This window comes from Aedes albopictus, chromosome 1, assembly GCF_035046485.1.
Source record: "Aedes albopictus strain Foshan chromosome 1, AalbF5, whole genome shotgun sequence".
Taxonomy (NCBI): Eukaryota; Metazoa; Arthropoda; class Insecta; order Diptera; family Culicidae; genus Aedes; species Aedes albopictus.
The window spans coordinates 245,307,000-245,325,501 of NC_085136.1; the positions used below are offsets into that span (position 1 = coordinate 245,307,000).

At 43.9% G+C, this 18,502-nt stretch overlaps 2 protein-coding genes across 6 annotated transcripts in view; both read right to left on the minus strand.

The window, feature by feature from the left end:
• LOC109411862 (rho GTPase-activating protein 100F) overlaps positions 1–18,502 on the minus strand; it is a 293,033-nt gene that overhangs the window by 117,861 nt on the left and 156,670 nt on the right. The gene's annotated exons all lie outside the window — the stretch shown is intronic.
• Positions 9,400–10,107, minus strand: LOC134287174 (uncharacterized). The gene is made up of 2 exons (XM_062848834.1): positions 9,994–10,107; positions 9,400–9,929 (listed from the first exon to the last, which is right to left on the minus strand). Exons 1-2 carry the CDS (start codon positions 10,036–10,038, stop codon positions 9,471–9,473), a joined length of 504 nt encoding a protein of 167 aa, XP_062704818.1. The 5' UTR covers positions 10,039–10,107; the 3' UTR covers positions 9,400–9,470.

The following is an 18,502-nucleotide window of genomic DNA, read 5'->3' on the forward strand; positions in this document are numbered from 1 at the left end:
GATTACTACAAAAGAAGTCAACTGGCATTTGGGTGATCTAAATCTTGGAAACGGTTGGAACTGTGGTAACTTTCCAGAAGAAACTTGATGGGATGTGATGGACAGCCACCGCATGACAAATTTCCCCCTCGCATGCTTTCGTCCATACAAAAATCTTGAAATTTGTATGGAGCGTAGACTTTGGCCAGACAACCCCCCACCTTCTCCCCCAAAAAGTCAACGTAGTTTATGAATGGGCCCTATGTGGGACAGCAGGGATTACAGTACCGGGGCCTGACGAACCCCCCGCTTGCGTGTCAGCCGCGTAGTTTCGAGCCTGTGGGGTACCTGGGCATCCCGCACAGTATTTCGTACCTTACCGCGTTAATGCAAGGATCTTTGTTCCCGTGCTACTCGTGGGATCCAAAAATGAGTTTACCTAAAATTCAAAAATCTAGTGGGACAAGTAGTGGTGAGACTACCCCCTTCGCAATAAGTGGATTGGCTAGGTCTCCGTTAAGGAGAGATGAGGAGGTAGGAGATAGTAGACAGAGCGTGGTTGTTGAGGGCCATCGACCAGAAAAGAAAAGGTCTGGCCGCAATCGAGGTGGCTGAGCAGCAGCTTGGCTAGACCATCGACTTTGCGTCTACGAAGTACAACATGAGTAAGGACCTGAAAACGGCCCTGTTGTGACTCCGTAAGTCGATGGACGATGCCAAGCAGGAATACACGAGACTCGAGAAGACTGCAGCAGCAGCGGAACCTGTGAAAGAAAAGGTCTACCCAGATGGAGGGCTTCGCTTGGTGTGGTGGATGCGACTGCTCGTGATAAGCACTCGCAGAAGCGGGTGAGGCAGCCGTCAGCTGTTTGGTGGTGCCCGCAAGGCCAGGCTAATATTAACCCCGAAGGTCGCCAATAATGCCGGAAAGTCGGACCCCAGCCAGGTGTCCAGGAAAGCTGGGAAGGGTGGGCCTCAAAAGGCTGGGCCGTTACAGAAGGACGGGAACAAGCGGTTGCGACCGTTGGTAGGCCCTCAGAACCACAAAGTAGGGTCAACCAAGGGCAGGACCCCTTGGACGAAGGTCGAGCGGAAGAAGAAAAAAGACAAAGCCCTGCGGCTGAAGCTGGGGATGCCAAACTATGGCATAAAAGAGTAGGTGGCAAGCGTGAGAAAGGTGACTCACACGTCATCAAGAGCAAACAGTTCAAGTACTCGAACGTCTTGAAGGCGATGCGAAGCGACACCAAGCTCATGCTCGTCATGCATATCCCTGGCGACGTGCGCAGTATCAGACGTACTCGTATGGATGAAATGACCCTCGAGATCGAGCACGACAAGGAACACAAAGGCGCCGCCTACAACAGTCTGGCGGAAAAGTTCCTTGGCGAAGGGGTCGAGCTGAGAGCACTCACAGCGGAGGCGACTCTGAAGATGAGGAACCTAGACGAGATCACCGAAGCGGATGCGATCGTCACGGCACTGCGGCAACAGTGCGAAATGCAGGTAGCCACCACAGCCGTTCGGCTACGGAAGGGCTCGGCAGGGACACAGGTAGCTTTCCCAGACAACCAGGAGTCGTATAAGAAACCACGCTGTACATCGTATAAAGTACTATTTTAAGTCACTATCGCATATGTACGGCTGACTGACAATTTTCATCGCATATGATGTTATTTTTTGAACTTATTACGATGTATCAGGTGAAGTCATATAAGGCAGCATCCATTTATTACGTAACGCTAAAATTGACATTTTTCGACCCCCCTCCCCCCTCCGTAACGCTTTTTTGTATGAAAACCCCAAAATTTTTGTATGGGCTGTAACGCTCGGCCGTACTCCCCCCTCCCCCTAGAGCGTTACGTAATTTGTGGACGGCGCCTAAGAATACAAATCAACTTTTATAAGGTATGAGTACATTCGTATCGTACCATATTCTGATGTTTTATTGCGATGAACTTTACTTATTCGTAAAAGCATGCGAGCAAACTCGCAAAGTGTTAAATGAATTCGCATAATTGAGTACTGCGATGATTATACGACTTCGCTGGGTACTTTTCTTGTTGTGTCAGTTTACCTCGCATTGGTGTATGGATGAAATCGTGTAAAAGTACAAATAAATTCGTTTATGTTGACATAACGCGATTTTATATGTGATAACAATTAAAGAGTTTCTGTTGGACTGTGGATGCAGTGCCAAAAAGCTACCAGAAAGTGAAAAGCCAGAATTATGGTTGCAAAGTCATCATTATTTGTTTGGCCTGATAACCAACAATGGGAGGCGCTAGCCAGAGAGGGGCAGTGAAAACTGTGCGGGAAATGGTGCTTCGACGTTTTAGCCTACCATCCACCTAGAGCGCAAGTGAATCACGTGCACAAACACTGATGTGAGTTAGAATATCATGATAATTAATCAGCTTGTTTCATAAGTAGCGTTTCGTGTTATGTGTGAAGTGCGGCTCGGCAATCCAGAGGTCATTATTTCGATATCGAGCTGACAAGAATTTGTTTTTTTAATTATTAAGTCGCATAAGATGCTGAATAACGTCGCAATAGTGCACACGGTGCTTCGCATAATATTACTGTTCCGTCAATGCACTTTTGCTGCATATTAAGCGATGTAATTTTAACGCATAAAAGTACTTATAACATGAACATAAACTTCATTACGTGCAAATTGGTTGTCTGGGTTGGTACAGCTACCTGTGGAGGACGCAAACAAGTCCGTTTAAGTCCACGTCATGGATCATGGCCTCTTTCGTAGGGTCAACGATGTGGAACTTGGGGGGATAGCAAAGTTTCGTAGCGTAGGTAAGGCCCCAGGTCCGGGCGGAATTCCGAACCTTGCCTCAAAAGTAGCTATTGCCGAGATTCTCGAGATGTTCAGGTCTGCTATGTAGAAATGCCTGGACGAGGGAGGTTACCCAGAGGTTTGGTAGCGGCAGAGCGTGGTTCTATTGCCAAAAGCGAGGAAACCACCCGGAGACCCGTCGGCATATAGACCGATATGCTTGATAGACACGACGGGGAAGGTGCATGATAAGATCATCCTCAATAGAAAGTTAAGGAAAAACGTCTTGAAATCCCGCTTTAACAGTGCATCAGAACTTCAGGCACGAATCTCAAGAAGCAAGCTTCAAACAACAGTGCATTCTATTATTCTGTTCTTGCTCACTTGTAATAAGCTTCGAATAAGATGATCAGGTGCGCTGGATTTGTTTACGAAGAGATTTGTGCTTTCGAAATCGTGAGTAGATGCCAAAGTCGGCCATTGTGGCGGCCATTTTGGGATTCTAACAAGTCTGTCCTTAAGGCACACCGTGGGTGTAAATGGTCGCTCCAGCAAATGGAGCAATCAGTTTGCTTCCGGAAGGGCTACTACAGTTAGCTTCCGGAAAAAGAACCGCTAAGATAGCGCTCCAGTGTAAGAGAAGGGGGATCCGCTACTGTGCAGTAGTGACAACTGGATGTGAGCAATGCGTTCAATAGCGCCAGTTGGGCAGCTATTGCCGATGCGCTTTTGCTTCGGGGGATACTCGAATACCTGTACAAGGTTCTCGGAAGTTACTTCCAGAATCGAGAACTAGTTTATGCCACGGAGGTGGGTCGGAAGTACTTTCACATAACCTCAGGAGTCCCACAAGGTTCCATCCTGGGTCCGGTGTTATGGAATGTCATGTACGACGAGGTGTTGAGGTTAGAGTCCCCGGTGGGAAAGGAGATCGTCGGCTTTGTTGACGACATTACGCTGGAGGTCTAAGGTGAATCGATCGAAGAAGTGGAATTGATTAATGCCTACTCGATCGCGGTTGTGGAGTGGAGGCATGTATGAGATCCAGGAAACTGGAATTGGTTCACAACAAAACTGAGGTAGTGGTTGTGAACAACCGAAAGTCAGAGCAGCAAGCGGCGTACAGTGTAGGGGATTGCACTATCACTTCGAAGCGTTCCGTCAAACACTTAGGCGTGATGATCGACGATAAGCTCACCTTCGGTAGCTACATTGGTTATGCCTGTTAAACAGCCTTCACAACTATTGCGGCGTTAGCGTTGCTGTCGTGGCGTCGATCTACTGGATTGGATCAGTCTTCAAAGATCATCATTGCGAGCGCGAGTTTTAAAAAGCATGCTTTGAAAAACATCCTTGCTTTGAGATCACTTCAAATCTTCGCATTTTATTGCTCCTGTGCTCACTTGATCGAAAATAGTGCATCATTGATTCAAATCATTTGACCTTCATCAAACGCGTAGGTCTAGGGCGTAGGTATATGTTATTACGGCAGAATGTTTGGAGCAAACAAATTCTTGTAAATACTATTTTTTTATAACAAGATAAATAAATGTATTTTTCAACTCATGTGGCCTCAGTATCCCTAAAAAGAATCTATATCTGGACAAACTGCAAGTAAATGGAATGCCATCCCGACACGCCAATGCTTATTGGAACGGTATGATAACTAAAAACTGACTCTACCAGAGCTTGGGCACATTGCTCCTTCACCAATCCCTATTTTTTTTAAATATTTTGTCATTGATGGCTTGGGAAACTTCACACCGATTCCACACTGGATGGCCGGCGCCACGACGTACACGTCTTTTTTATCTGAAGTAAGTTGCTGGAACTGAATCTGGCCAAAACCCAACTGTGTGTGTGACATTGAACCACGTATTTTGAGTGACCCGATGGATACTGGCCAATTGACTCATATGCTCATATCTAATGTTAATGGGTTGAGATATGAAATTGATTCTGTGTCCAGGGGAGGAACAAGTTAAACTATGTTTGAGGCAGGGTTAGACCTTATCAGAAAGATCAATGTGAGTACATTGGGTGTTGGAAGAGGCCATATCCTTAGATTAATCTATCATCAGACATGAAATGAAAAATACTCTGAAATTCATAAGATGTGCTTCCATGAAATAAGCCAATTTAGGTACAGGCAGAATTACACTACAAATGAACACTGTCGATGAAAGTGATCTAGTAATTTCAAGGTTTCTGACACCATCATTATCACCGTGGCATTTCTTCAAGTCTAGCTCCATGCTTACATCGCTGTGAAGTGCAAATTCTGAAAATGAAAAGAAGTTTAGAGCATCTTTGCAACATCAGAATTTAACAAGGAATTGAACCCAAGATTCAACTACCACCGTTACATCTGACAGACTGACGACGACAAACATTTTCAGTCGCGGCAACCCTTTGTGAGCTCGCCATGGAATGTGAACCGTTGCTAGGCCTACCATGCATGTTTGTTAGCTCTCGGGGCGAGCCGTCCCAGAAGAAGGAGTTAACAAATGATTTAGATCAATGATGCAGAATTTTTACCAAATGATTGGAGCAGATCAATGCATTCTTGATTTGAGAAATCAGGAGCATGCATTCTCCTGCTCCTTGTTTTTCGAATCAAAGCAACGCAATGCAAAAGAAATTTGGAAGACTGGATTGGATCCGAGCCCACGGTTGAAAAGGAATTCCCGGTAAGGGCCAGGGCAGGTGGAGGCCTACTGTCTGCAACGTGCAACTCCTTCTGGTGCTAGCTGATAGGGCCTGAGCCCTCGGCAGGTCAAATCGCGTTGCACGCAAGTATCAGTTTTTGGTGCTTGCAGAACAGTCGAACGCGGGCGTGATGGTTGACCCTGCCCGTCGTCTGTGTACAAAGAGGAGTGGTGAGGAGAACTCGGGAAACTGTAAGCGCCAGCATGCTACCTTGATGGACTCCCCACTGCGAGTCATCGATGTTTGTTGCTGCAGGCTACGCAGTTAACCTTGAGGGTGCGATGTGCACTAGACAGGGATGGCATTCACCATCAGGGGACTGTTATGGTCTTCTTGTTTTCTTACCCCGCATTAAAATTATGCTGCTGTGTTGAGAGATAGGTTGTCAGCTTGAGCCCTACGCTTGAGCCGCTGTTATGCTGGCTACGAAAACATTGCATTGGTGGGATAGGGATGCCAATTCCTTGTTCACCATTTGCAAAGAGTTACATTCACTTGCTACTATCTCAGTTCAGTTGTAAATTACATTCACGGCATGGAGAGTTGCTTTCACAGCTCGCTCACAAGTTAAGCATGCGTGTGAGACCCTTATGATATTCGGCAAACTTTCAGATAAAACTACAAGGTAAAAGTCATCCATACATTATTTTTTGATAGCATGCTTATGAACTGAGATAGTAGCAAGTGAATGTAACTCTTTGCAAATGGTGAATGCCATCCCTGGCACTAGACTCCCTGTCTGAAGCAATGCCTTCTCGGTGGTTCCGGACAGAGGAAAGGTTTTGTTTAGTGGGTCGATGGAAAAGTAGTCCTGCCTTTTACTTTTGTTATAGAAGACAGCCCTAATCCCACACCACCTGGACCTTCATGTTCAGATGTCTGTTGACCAGACTATCCCCCATGGTTTGAAGATCAAAAAACACTTTATTTATGAAATGGCAATTCAATTACTATATCTGGTCGTACCCTTATCGGAAGCAGTATAATGTACTTTCCGTTCGAGTTGCCTTGGGAATTACACGTTACGTCGCGCCTTGCCACCATGCCAGACAGTCAGCAGTGTAAAAAGTGTCGTCAAAGTTATGGTGTGACAGTAGCGCGAAATGAAGAAGAAAAAAAAAGCGAAAAATGAAACAATCGACTCGACATGACATCCATCTACCAACACCACCACCACCACTACCAGGCGGCAGCAAAGGCGACAACACGAGAGGGTTTTACGAGGTGGAAGGTTAGCCACCTTCCCGGGTGTGGATCAACCGTCTGTTGTAAATGGGCTAAGAGAATCAAGGGTAGGGGTAAACAGGTGGTGACGGAAAAGAATGAAGAAAGTTACAAGATGTAATTTTCTCACGTGACTAGACGAGAAAATGTCATTACTTGGTTGTGTTACGGGGAGCAGATGGGCAACTGAACAGCGCTGGTGATTCGATGCGATGTTGAAAAATTGAAGGGCGAATCGTTCTTCTTTGTTAGGGATGCATTATCATGCACGATAACTATTGATAGTGTCCGATTTTGATTCCGGAACGGTTCAGGAACTTTTCATAATGACAATTTTTTGAACTTCTCTGAACATAGAATGTATTTGTGCCTGCCACGCGATAGACACATGCATAAAAGAAAATTGTAAGAATAACTTTACATCACTTTCAAAGTTGTAGTGGATCAATATCATTACTGTTCGAAATAATAGTATGAAACGAGCTCACCAAACTAAGAGCAATCTAAAATGATCCTAAACCGTACCAAGAATTGAGCAAACTATGAAGCCCTCGCCTGTATTCAACAGCTGAGCTATGCAAAATTTCTCATGAATTACGTGTCAGTAAATCAAAATGTTACTTGAAACCGGATAAACTTACGGCAATGTTGAAGTAACGAAGAGAACAGTCAGAATAGTAGGGCACTGGACTCACCTGAAAAGAAAGAAATACATTTGTTTAGTACATGAAGTAAATCGGGGAACAAGTAGTGACGAACGGAGAAATATACTGTATACATTAATATACACTCCCGATCAAAAGTTTGGGGTCACCCCCTCAAAACCATGTCATTTTTTTAGGCCCATATCTTCGCCAATTTGCGTCCGATTTCAAAACTCTAGGTCTCATTCAAAGGATAATAAGTCAAAGAAACTTTGAACATGATTTAAAAGAAACTTTTTCAGAAAAGTTTTGTATGTAAACTCAATCCAAAGTTGCCAAATTTTCTAAAAAATGAAGTCAAACGTACGGCAGTGTCGCTGGAAATTGGGTCGACCAAATTTTAAGATGAGAGCGGTGTTAGCACAGCTCAGTACCACTCTTCGACAGCGCAACCAGGGTGCAACATGTTGTCCACACCGGACGCGACAACATCGGTGGATGGATGAACCGTGCGCTGAGCATAGACGTCAGTGAGTATGTTGCGAGAGTAAGTGAGTAGACGAATTGTAAATACAAACAAAAACAGAAGGAAGAAAGATCATAAAATGGTAAAGATTAATTGAAGCAAGAAGTAAAGTAAAATTGAAAATATTTCGAGTGTTTCGCGATTAGTGAAAAAGGGCGTAGTTTCTGAGAAACTGCGGGTTTCAAAGTAAATTCCTAGGTAAGATTGTGATTGTGATTGTGGCAAACAAATACGTGAACCTAAAATCATTTAATTTAGGTTGATTAGGATTCGAGAAGGCACCCGACCGTGAGCCGCCATACCTGTTAGGAAAAAGCAGGACATTAGAAGAAAACTATTAAATGTAACTAGATAGTAGTTATAGCTGAAAAGAAAATTAATAATGTTTGAACTTGTTTACTCTGCTTGTTTAATTGAATAATAAAAATAGTTTCAAGCTGTTGCAAAATTTATATTGCCCGCTTTGAGAATTCGGTTTTCATTAGGGTGGTCCAAAAAGGAACAAGCGGTAATATAACCCATTTTCTATAAGCTTTCAACTGCTTTTTACAGAATTTAGCTAAAAAATCTAGAAGAAAAAGTTATTAAGTAAATTAATCCTTGATGTCATCGACCAAAAGTTTGGGGTCACCCCTCAAAATGATATATCGGCCAAAAGTTTGGGGTCACTATCGTAAAACATGGAAAAGTGATTTGTTGATATCTTTGTCATCTTTCATTCAATTTTAATTCTTCTTGGCTTATTTGAAACAAAATTAATGATACTTACTGCATAGACATTGAACCACACATATTTGTTGAAATTTACATACCAAAACTTAACGTAAAGTTGCCTCATTTTTTGAAGTGTGGTGAAATGTGTTAACTTTACATAACATTTTATATACAAAAATCGTTAAATACGTTAAGTTAAAGACATCAAACGTAAATTTAGTTAATTATCTTTGAAATGAGTAAAAAAGAATTAAAATTGAACTATAGATGACGAAAATATCATCACTTTTCACTTTTCCATGTTTTACGAAAGTGACCCCAAACTTTTGGCTGATACATAATATTGAGGGGTGACCCCAAACTTTTGGTCGATGACATGAAGAGTTAATTTACTTAATAACTTTTTTTCTAGATTTTTTAGCTAAGTTCTGTAAAAAGCAGTTGAAGCTAATAGAAAGTGGGTCATATTACCAATCTCATCTTAAAATTTGGTCGACCCAATTTCCAGCGACAGTGCCGTAAGTTTATATTATTTTTTTAGAAAATTTGGCAACTTTGGGTTAAGTTTACATACTTTTTTTTGAAAAAGTTTCTTTTAAACCATGTTTAAAGTTTGTTTGACTTATTATCTTTTGAATGAAACCTAGGGTTTTGAAATCGGACGCAAATTGGCGGAGATGTGGGCCTGAAAAAATGACATGTTTTTGAGGGGGTGACTCCAAACTTTTGATCGGGAGTGTACGAGTTCTACGAATTGTATTTATGTTGGTAATGTTCACACCTTGACAGAATAAATACATCAAATATCGATATCAAGAGCGAAAACACATTTTATTGGGTCATTACAAGAACTTCAATACATCCAGTACAATGCAAACAAAACTCATCCCAGAAGTCCGAGCACAGACGACGAGCCGACCTGGGATTTGACTTGGCTGGCCACGTTGGAGACGGCAGTCAGAGCGGTGTTCAGCTGGTTAACCAGGGTAGCCGGGACAGAGCTTCCGGCGGCAACGACCTGCCCAAGAACGGAGTTCAGGTTGTTGAGGGCGTTGGACAGCTGCGTCGCCAGAGTGCTGACCTGGGAAGTGCCTCCCGAAGTGAGAGCTGAGCTGACGATGCCGTTCAGAGTGGTCTGGATGGATTGCGCAACGGTTTGGGCTTGGGTCAGAGCTTGCTGCAGCACAGAGTTTCCGGAAGCGATGGCGTTGGCCAGAGCGGTGTTAACCAGGTTAACCAAATTGGTCACGGTCGTGAGGGCGGTCTGTACGGTGTTCAATACGGTGGACAGGGCTCCGCTGAGGCCACCCAGAAGCGAGGGCTGCGGGTAGGCGGCGATGATCTGGAGAGAGTGATGATTGACGGTTTTAACAGGTTGTTTGAATTGATTATTCTAGGATACTTACGCCCACACAGCACAGGCTCAGACCAATAATCAACAAGGACTTCATTTTGAGAATGAGTTTGGTATTGCAAGTTTTTGCCGCACAACTGGAACTGCCTTGTGGTGATATCAGCCGATGTATTTATACCCAAATAATCGGCATAATCGGAGTGAAGTAAGAGCATCTATGTCCAACGATTGAACTCAAAAACAATAAACCCCATTATTTGAGAATGAGTCAGATGATATTGAATGAAAAGTATTGTTCTACTCGACACATCTGGAAGCTTCGGGTAGAAAGTTGCAATTATTACGTTACATCATGATGATGTGCAAAAAATTGAGTTCAAAGTGTTTAATCGACGTATACAAGTTGTGAAAAGTATATCACTTTATGCTGTTCATTTAGAAGTACCTATTGCATTGCTCATGACACATATATCATTTGTTTAAGTTGGTACCAGAAGGTCGGTTGCAGAAGCACGTTAGCCTTCATTTGAAATATTTGTACCATCATATTGCAGCTGACTGCAATGTCGAAAATATCATGCAAAATCGAGTTTTAAAATACTGTGGTCTGAGAAACCATGTTTTGATGGTTTTCAGCTGTTTCTCAATGAAAAACTAATCTTTCTGAAACCGAGGTCATGGTTTCGAATTTATAGCCCGATAATTCCTATAACAGATGTGTAGTCTGCAAAGCTTCCGACATTCCATCTCTGACATTGTAACACTTTTTTACATTATGAATACAATAATGGCCACATCTCTGGATGGTGCGGCAATTTTTTGACCGGTTCGGAAACTTATCGACAAGAGAAGTTCGACTGGTATTTGGTTTCAGATGGATTTCGTCTTCTCAGTCATCAGATTTGCGTCGACTATTTTCTTATCTTCACCTACGTTTCGACCCGGAATGGGGCCTTCGTCAGGGGTCGATGTTAAGGCGACAAGCTGAAATTAATTTTACAAAACGTCAAGTGCCAATAGCTAAATAGTTGATTTCTCTTCACAGCGAGCATCTTCACTAGATTTCTCAAAGGAATGAGTTTGATACTAAAATTAGTTATCTTTTGAAAACGATTCTAGTTTCGTAAGTTAGCCATACCTAAGCCCAGAGCCACTAATTAGCGCTAAAATCCAGAATCTTTTACCAATACAACAAAACTCAAATTCAACCGTTTGCGACAATCCAATAAAGATATACCGTAAGTCAATCAGAATGAAAAATATTATTGCGGCTAGATACAGAGGCTGACTTAGTGGTGTTAGTGATGAGGTAGTGATTTATGTGAACATGGTTAAAGTTCTAAGCCGAAACAGAGATGGATTAGCGAAAAGAAAGTGTTCGTGATGTAGACTCGGAGTCAGTTTGGCTTTCCATTCCGCAGAAACGTTACATGTTCAATGGCTTAGTTGGTTTGAGCGCAGGTCTAGCGAATACAGAGTCGTAGGAATCCCATCAGAACGCGATTAATTAGCAACATTCTGTGTCTTCTAATTGTAACTTTTCAGTATGTTTACCAGTAAATCTGGTAAATGCCAGTAAAGGGCAACATGTATCACTGGGTTTCCCCATTTGGTCAGAGAACGCCCATTTGGGGCACCCATCGCCAGTCGGTCAGCTGCGTGTGTGAGATGTTCAACATACTGCTTGTATTTGTGATTGTCTGAACCTATCCATGACAGCATTGTACTTTAATCTGTCCACAGGAAACTTCGGCTAATGATGAGTATTTGGGACTCCATCACGTTCTTCTGCATTCTCGCTCTCACAGCCTGCTGTTCCAGTGTTCCAGGACTTACTGCCCTAAAGTAAGTCCTAAAGATATATGCAATTGCAGCGACTGGATTAGGGACAGCGTTTCCAAAATAAGGTCGAGGGATTCTGAACTGGTCGATGCCAGCAACCAATTGATCCCAGCGTCTCGACGTGTTGTATTATTTACCTTCTGGGATATTCTGATCCATAGTGTCACTCAGAGGTCCTGAATGAGCATTTTGCTGTGTATCGAGAAGGGCTCCAGTATGTCGGTTGAATCAACACACTCCATGGAAACGAGTTGAGAAAGAAAGGAAATCCCCTTGCGGGTTCCATATCAGGCCTAGAACGCGCTCCCAATTGTTCTGCGTATAGCACCTCCAATCACGACCGGTTCCTCGATCTCAAATCCGGCACGTGCATGTACTTCTCGCATCTGTACCGATCTTGTTATGGCTTCCTCGATATAGTTTTTTTTTCGATTTATTGCAGCCGCTGCTTCGGGAAACTCTGAAGCGTGCACATAGGCATTTTCTCGCATGACAAGCAAGATGAACATGTTGTACCAAACGTCGCGACAACCATAACATAAAACTGTGACGGTTGGGAAGATTGTCTGCCGGAATGATTTGAACCTGGTAGAACATCTCTCTGACGTCATCTCCGAAAACAATCGGCCTCTCCCTAAAGAGCGAAGGAAGTGAGTTCAACATGCCCGGTCCTTTTAAAAGCTGCGAGTTCAATGACCCACCTTCCACTTACTGCCGCGTCTTACACAAGCCTTTTCTTTCCCGGTTTCCGAGGATTTGTCACTACGTTTATGGGTAAATACCATACACGGACCGGATCGGCGCTTGCCAGCTGGCCTTATGGGCGTACCGTTTCTCTACGTAAACACGGGGTTTGAGAAATCTTATGCGTCATACATTTTTTTGGTATTTCATACAAAATATCTTACAAGGGGAGGAGGGGGTGTCAGAAAATCGCTAAAATTCCTCTACGTAATTAATGGGCAGCCCCTAAAATGGTACCAGTCAGCTCGAGGTGCGCGTCCTGGAAAATCCTTCATCCATGAAGGCGAACGTATCCACACTGCGGCCTTTGTTGTGAACTGCTACATGGATCACCTGCTTATGCGAGGTATGCACTTCAAACGGAATCGCTCAAGTAATTTTCGTTCAGTGCATTATTTTTCCGTGACCGGAATGGCCAAAACATTTAACACAGCAAGCCCCATTTGATTTGACGTTTCGTTTCTGCTCCGTACTAGGATTCGGAATAAAGCGACGCTTTCTCCTATCTTGAGCAATTCCTTGTCTGAATTTCCCACGCATCGACATGAGCGCTTGCACGCTGACGTCATCACTGTCTCCTTCTCTTTCTTTCCTTCGGCGTCGGTCCATAAAGCCGTCCTTGCCCTCAAAAAAAAAAATGAGGGCAATGTTTACAAATCGTTTGAGAATTCGATGAGGTTATGTTTTTGATGCAAGCCTCTATATGCCAAGAAATTTCTTGCGATCTGCGTACTACCCATTGAACAGTACCGACCCAAGTAACACAGAAAACATCTTTGAAAATGATATTTGAAAAAGATGTTGTAGTACAGTACTATAATCGTATCCGTACACATCTTATGTTGAAATCAGGTTTTAAATATGTTAGATAAAAACAAACCACTGAAAAATCTTATCAACCAGACCACAAGTAAAAGTAACGTAAATTTAACTTTGATTACACAAGTAACTTACATCATTGTCTTCTTTCCATGAAAGATGGTATGAAAAAACATCAGCAGTACATAGTTAAAACCTATGACTCAAGTATGTTGTAAATACGGTATCTATACCTACATATATATACGTGGGACCGCGCATAACTTGCGAACGGATAGTCTGATTTGGGTCGTATGAGTTTTGTTCTGTTAGTTTTCACCCAAGGAAGGTTTATGAGGCAAAAAACATGTAAAAATTGAGAGTTTTTGAAAATCGGGTTTTCATACATTTCAAACGGGGAGCTGGACTTGACTAGGGACTTTAAACGTCAAAAAACGCAGTAGGCAAGACAAAGTTTGCCGGGTAAAGCTAGTTTTTATGTATATGTTGGTGTATAAGTTTATCAGTCATTCACTTGAATATTATTTATGAAACATTGCACTTTAAAGTTACCAACTAATTGAACACCATCTCATATTGTAGTCAGGCCTCCTATCTACGCAATATTTAAATATGCTAAAGTGGAGGCGACATGTGGGCACTTTACACGTGGTTAAGAACAAACGTCATGAAATCCCGCTTCAGCAGTGCATCAGAACTTCAGACGCACAAATTTCAAGAAGCAAGCTTCAAACGACAGTGCATTTTATTATTCTGTTCTTGCTTACTTGTAATAAGCTTAAAGTAACAAGCTCAGGTGCGCTGGTTTTGTTTACAAAGAGATTTGTGCTTTCGAAATCGTGAGTAGGTGCCAAAGTTGGCCATTGTTGCGGCCATTTTGGGATTGTAACAAGTCTGTCCTTAAATGGAAGGCATGTACGCATATGGCCTCCACTTTAGCATCCTATTCAACATCCTATAAGACTTCGTGTTAGCTGGGTAGTCTTCCATGTCATAGCCGAAACAAAACAGAAATTTCGCTTGCATCAGCTACCATAACATCCAAAACACAACGAACTCTTTCAAGGTTGATTCCGCGTATGCTCGTTTGTATCGTACTCATTCTAATGTATACGCGACAGCTAATTTATCCACTAGCTCCTACATTAGCGTTGGGTTCGCGAGGTGACTGTGAAGGTCGGCTGCTATCAAGTGTTCACTTAACTGTTGCACCGTAATGTCGAATTGATCAGGGTATCCAGCCGTTTAGGCTGCAAACCTTGCAAATTCTCCGGCCATCAACTCCGGCCATCCATACAATTACCGTTAAGTCTCGATGATCGACAGTACCCTTTTGAGGAACATGAGCTTCATGTTCCCCTCGAAGGCATTCTCGTAGACGAATGATGTTCTCAACATCTGAGAAGCCAGAGGCCGAGTTTGACACTTCATAGCTGCTATAGAAAATTGGCCATTCCTGTGGTTCGCCGGAAAAGCTCGGCAATTTCTTTGGCCAAACCAGTCGAGCAGCAATTTGATTTGCTGTTGGCCCTACTTCTCCAATAGTCTGCATCGCTGGTGACCTCTCCAACGATATTCTTCTGTTCATATTCGGTGGATTCGGCTCTTCCGAATGGTCTTCCAAATCATCGGAAGTATTAGGATCTGAAGCACATTGCACATTAAATTCCTACGTTCCGACTTTTTAGAAGGTAGAAACGGTGGTATTGACTGGCGCCGACCATTGGTTCTTTTCTCGTTGCTTCGCTAACCATTCATTCTCTCGCTTTGCGCGTTCCGCTGGTGCTGATGTATTCGGAAGCTCTCTCAGCGTCGGTGACCTCATCTAGTGCCTGCATTTTCCGCAATAGATCTTCCTGCAGTCTAATCTTTCCTTCGCATAGAGCTCGCTGTCTGTTTTTCCTGCATTAGACTGTCTTTCTCAAGCTGTTTGCTTCGGCCAGCTTAATTTTTACTAAAAGACAATCTGCTTCAATCCTCCTCTGCTCAGAGCTCGCGAAGTTGAAGAAATCGTTTTGTTCGTTGTTGCTTTGCTCGTAACACCTATCGGCACTTCCGGGTTGTTTTTCAACGGCACCCCAGATGTAGACGTAACGGGAACATTCACCTGGCCTTCATGTACGCCCTTCTGTGATCTGGTCTTCTTGGACTTCTACTTATCAGGGAAGTTGACACGCCCGGCAGTTGAACGATCTGTTCTTAACGCCAGTAGACTTTTCGACGTACTTCAGATGGTACCAGACTTACCAGGGCACGATCAAGGTTGGCACAGTGAATTAGACCACTTTGTAAGGTCTCTCTGCTCTCTGCCATGCAATTCCGATCCCTGAATCCTAGTTGAAACCGGTCATCGGGATACTAATAACCATAGGAAAGATCGGATAACCAATCCCGGTCGGAACTTTAGTCGTCTGCAGATAGGGGCGGGGGGTTGCTTCGGTTAACTAAATGAGTCCCTCCGGGGTTGGGTTAGGCTCTGCAAGCTGGCAGTAAAAAACAAGCACTGAATAATCAACAAGAGAATATGAACCGAGACCAACGGCAACGACCCCAGTGAATTGGAATCTTCGTACGTGGAGAGATCCCTCAATTTCATCGGGAGCACCTGCATACTCGCCGATATACTGAAGGACCGCGGGTTCGAAATCGAAACACTGCAGGAGGTGTTGGACAAGATCCATAGTGCGAACGTTTAGAGGAAATCATCCTATCTACCAGAGTTGCGGGAACACACGCGAGCTGGGACCAGCTTTTATCGTGATGAGCGACATACAGAGGCGCGTACTCGGCTGGTGATCGATCGACGAAAGAACGTACAGGTTGAGGATTCTTCAACATCAGTAAAATAAACGTGCACAGTCCCCACTCCGGAAGCACTGATGATGACAATGACGCATTTCTCGCGCAGCTCGAACGCGAGTACGATCGCTGTTCAAGCAATGACGTCCAGATCATCATAGGGGACCTAAACGCTCAGGTAGGCTTGGAGGAGGAATTCAGACCGGCGATTGGAAAGTTCAGCGCTCACTAGCTGACGAACAAAAATGGCCTACGGGTCATTGATTTTGCCGCCTCCAAGAATATGGCCATTCATAGCAACTTCTTCTAGCACAGCCCCCTTTATCGTTACACTTGCAGATCACCGCATCAGACGGAATCGCAAATCGACTACGACATTATCGACGTCAGGACCTATCGTGGCGCAAATATCGACTCTGATCACTACCAGGTGATGGTCAAACGGCGCCCAAAACTTTCCGTCATCAACAATGTACAGTACCGACGACCGCCACGGTACAACCTAGAGCGACTAAAGCAACCGAATGTCGCCACCGCATAGGCGCAGAATCACGAGGCAGCGTTGCCGGACAAGGGTGTTCTCGATGTGACCCCTCTAGAGGACTGCTGGAGTACAGTCAAAGCAGCCATCAACAACGCAGCCGAGAGCACCATCGGGTACGTGGAACGGAATCGACGGAATGAATGGTTCGACGAATAGTGTAGAGCGTTTTTGAAGGAAAAGAACGCAGCGGGGGCGGTAATGCTGCAGCAAGGGACCCGACAGAACGTGCTGTGCCGTTCCCAACAAACACGGAAGTTCTACCAAAAGCTCAACGCATCCCGCAACGAAATCTGCAGGGATAAGGACGGAGGTCTCTTGACGGACGGACGTGAGGAGAGATTGGAAGGTGGAAGCAGCACTTCGATCAGCACCTGAATGGCGTGGAGAACGTAGGCACGGGAAACGATTACACCAGTGCAGTGGAGGACGGAAATGAACCAACTCTCACGCTGAGGGATGTTAAGGATGCGATTCATCAGCTCAAAACCAACAAAGCAGCTGGTAAGGACGGTATCGTAGCAGAACTCATCAAGATGGGCTCGTAAATGTCGGCAACCTGTCTGCGCCGGTTGATAATCAGGACCTGGGAAACCGAACAGCTACCGGAGGAGTGGAGGGAAGGGGTAATCTGTCCCATGCACAAGAAAGGCGACCATTTGTAATGTGAGAACTTCAGTGCGATCACTATTTTGAATGCTATCTACAAAGTGCTATCCCAGATCATCTTCCGTCGTCTGTCACCTAAAACGAATGAGTTCGTGGGAAGTTATCAAGCCGGCTTCATCGACGGCCGGTCGACAACGGACCAGATCTTCCCCGTACGGCAAATCCTTCAAAAATGCCGTGAATACCAGGACCCAACGCATCACCTGTCCATCGACTTCAAAGCGTCATACGATAGTATTGACCGCACATAGCTAAGGAGAATCATGGACGAAAACGGCTTTCCTGGGAAGCTAACTAGACTGATTAAAGCAACGATGGACGGTGTTAGAAACTGCGTAAGGGTTTCGGGTGAACTATCCAATTCATTAGAATCTCGCCGGAAACTGCGACAAGGTGACCGACTCTCATGCCTACTCTTCAACATCGCTCTGGAAGGTGTGATGCGACGAGCCGGGCTCAACAGCGATTTTCACAAAATCCGGTCAAGGGTTCAACCTGATTTTAAGATGATATTTAATGTGAAAACATCGTAAAATATCCAGGGCTCCACCCTATATGAAGATCATTCGTGAATACCCAAGGGCAAGTTTTTATTTTATGCCAAAAAGATAGAAAAAGTCGAGAATCATATAAGTTCCACTAGATCCCATATTTTAGAACACATTGCGGAATGATTCAGCAAAGACACAGTTCAAACAGTTGCAATATTGCCAGAACAGACTTCAATCCTGAGAAGAGTACATCGTGCGTTTGATCAAGTGCCGGTAACTGCACGCGCCAAAACGCAACAGCAAAAGCATCTGTTTGGGAACAATGGCTCGTACTGTATCATGGCTTTGAGTATCATATTATTTGTGTTGCAAAAATTTGAATAATGCCAATTCCTAGTGTGAACGTGAACTACTTGTGGAAAAGTACCAGACGCTTGGAGGGTCAAATTTTTAGTCACGTATCAAAGTAAAACATTGTTATCTAACATCTCATATTTGAATGCTTAAAGGGCTTAATGAGTTTTTGATTCTAATTTTTGGATTTACACTACATGTCATTGACAGCATCGCTAAAATGTAGGGAAAACATTCAATTTTGAACAAGATTTTCGAAATCATAGTTTGATCTATTTGAATCATGATTAGCGTCAGCTGCT